The following is a 1,839-nucleotide window of genomic DNA, read 5'->3' as shown; positions in this document are numbered from 1 at the left end:
GCGTAACGCCCCTCAGCGTAACGCCCCTCAGCGTAACGTCACTCAACGTAACGTCACTCAGCGTAACGTCACTCAGCGTAACGTCACTCAGCGTACTGTCACTCAGCGTAATGTCACTCAGCGTAACGTCACTCAATTTAACGTCCCCCAGCGTAACGTCCCTCGAGGTAACGTCCCTCAGCGTAACGTCCCTCAGCGTAACGTCCCTCAATTTAACGTCCCTCAGCGTAACGTCCCTCAGCGTAAAGTCACTTAACGTAACGTCACTCAACATAACGTCACTCAACGTAATGTCACTCAACGTAACGTCACTCGGCGTAACGTCACTCGGCGTAACGTCACTCGGCGTAACGTCACTCGGCGTAACGTCACTCGACGTAACGTCCCTCGACGTAACGTCCCTCGGCGTAACGTCCCTCAGCGTAACGTCCCTCAGCATAACGTCCCTCAGCGTAACGTCCCTCAGCGTGACGTCCCTCAGCGTAAAGTCCCTCAGCGTGACGTCACTCAGCGTAACGTCACTCGACGTAACGTCACTCGACGTAACGTCACTCGGCGTAACGTCACTCGACGTAACGTCACTCGACGTAACGTCACTCGACGTAAGTCACTCGACGTAACGTCACTCCGCGTAACGTCACTCAGCGTAACGTCACTCAGCGTAACGTCACTCAGCGTAACGTCACTCAGCGTAACGTCACTCAGCGTAACGTCACTCAGCGTAACGTCACTCAATGTAACGTCCCTCAACGCAAAGTCCCTCAACGTAACGTCCCTCAGCATAACGTCTCTCGTTGTAACGTCCCTCAACGTAACGTCCCTCTGCGTAACGTCACTCAGCGTAACGTCACTCAGCGTAACGTCACTCAGCGTAACGTCATTCAGCGTAACGTCACTCAGCGTAACGTCACTCAGCGCAACGTCACTCAGCGTAACGTCACTCAGCGTAACGTCACTCAACGTAAAGTCACTCAACGTAACGCCACTCAACGTAACGCCACTCAACGTAACGCCCCTCGAGGTAACATCCCTCAGCATAACGTCACTCAGCGTAACGTCACTCAGCGTAACGTCACTCAGCGTAACGTCACTCAGCGTAACGTCACTCAGCGTAACATCCTCAGGATTACAAGACCAAGGCACTGATAGACCGAAGTACCACAGCTCCCTTAACACAGCATAACGTTATGCAGCATAGCTTAACACAGCATAATGTAATGCAATATCAAGTTAAACAACTTCATGTAGTATAACATAGCTGAACATAACATAATGTAATGTGATATAAAAATGTTGTATAATGTGATGTAACATATTGGAACGTTACATTGCAAAACATTATGTAAAATAATGTACTCTAAAATGACATATTTTTTCTGTACGCAATATAACTGTTCTTTCCACTCACTTCACTTCCCTTAGCAAGAGCGAAACCTCCTCCAAGGAGAAGCAGAATTCCCCATGGTATCTTCTTCTGGGCGGCTTTCCAGGTTAGGAGCCGTGGTGTTGAACCAGAAGACTGACGCAAAGCTGTAGATTTGATGAGTTAAATATTTTTTGTAAAGCGTTAAACAACTTGCATTCTTCTGTACTGATGTCTCACCTGTATCAAAACTTTGAGACCTCCTTTTACAGAAACGTGGAGGTTCAGCGGGCAGAACAAAGAGAAGAATGGCAACAAAGATTGCCACTGTGGCATCTGTCACATACCTTTGATAGAAGGGAGTACAAAGTCCATTATAGTTCTCTTATAAATTATTTTAATATATTAATTTATTTGTCAGAAGATAAAGGAATTAGTACAAACTCTGCTTCAGAGTTAAAGATATCTGTTGCCCA

The 1,839-nt window shown here is 47.1% G+C and overlaps 1 protein-coding gene across 1 annotated transcript in view; it reads right to left on the bottom strand.

The window, feature by feature from the left end:
- The window catches only part of slc13a5b (solute carrier family 13 member 5b), an 8,989-nt gene that overhangs the window by 5,407 nt on the left and 1,743 nt on the right, over window positions 1–1,839 (bottom strand). Inside the window, exons 7-9 of the mRNA XM_037678250.1 lie at window positions 1,808–1,839; window positions 1,604–1,710; window positions 1,409–1,530 (exon numbers count right to left, since the gene is read on the bottom strand). The exon at window positions 1,808–1,839 is cut by the window's right edge and continues 1 nt beyond it. Of these exons, the coding sequence (XP_037534178.1) occupies window positions 1,409–1,530; window positions 1,604–1,710; window positions 1,808–1,839 (261 nt within the window). The remainder of the gene's footprint in view (window positions 1–1,408; window positions 1,531–1,603; window positions 1,711–1,807) is intronic.

Source organism: Nematolebias whitei, chromosome 6, assembly GCF_014905685.2.
Source record: "Nematolebias whitei isolate Nwh7 chromosome 6, NemWhi1, whole genome shotgun sequence".
Classification (NCBI taxonomy): Eukaryota; Metazoa; Chordata; class Actinopteri; order Cyprinodontiformes; family Rivulidae; genus Nematolebias; species Nematolebias whitei.
The sequence above is the reverse complement of the archived record's forward strand: the minus strand, read 5'-3'. Positions and strand labels throughout refer to the sequence as shown.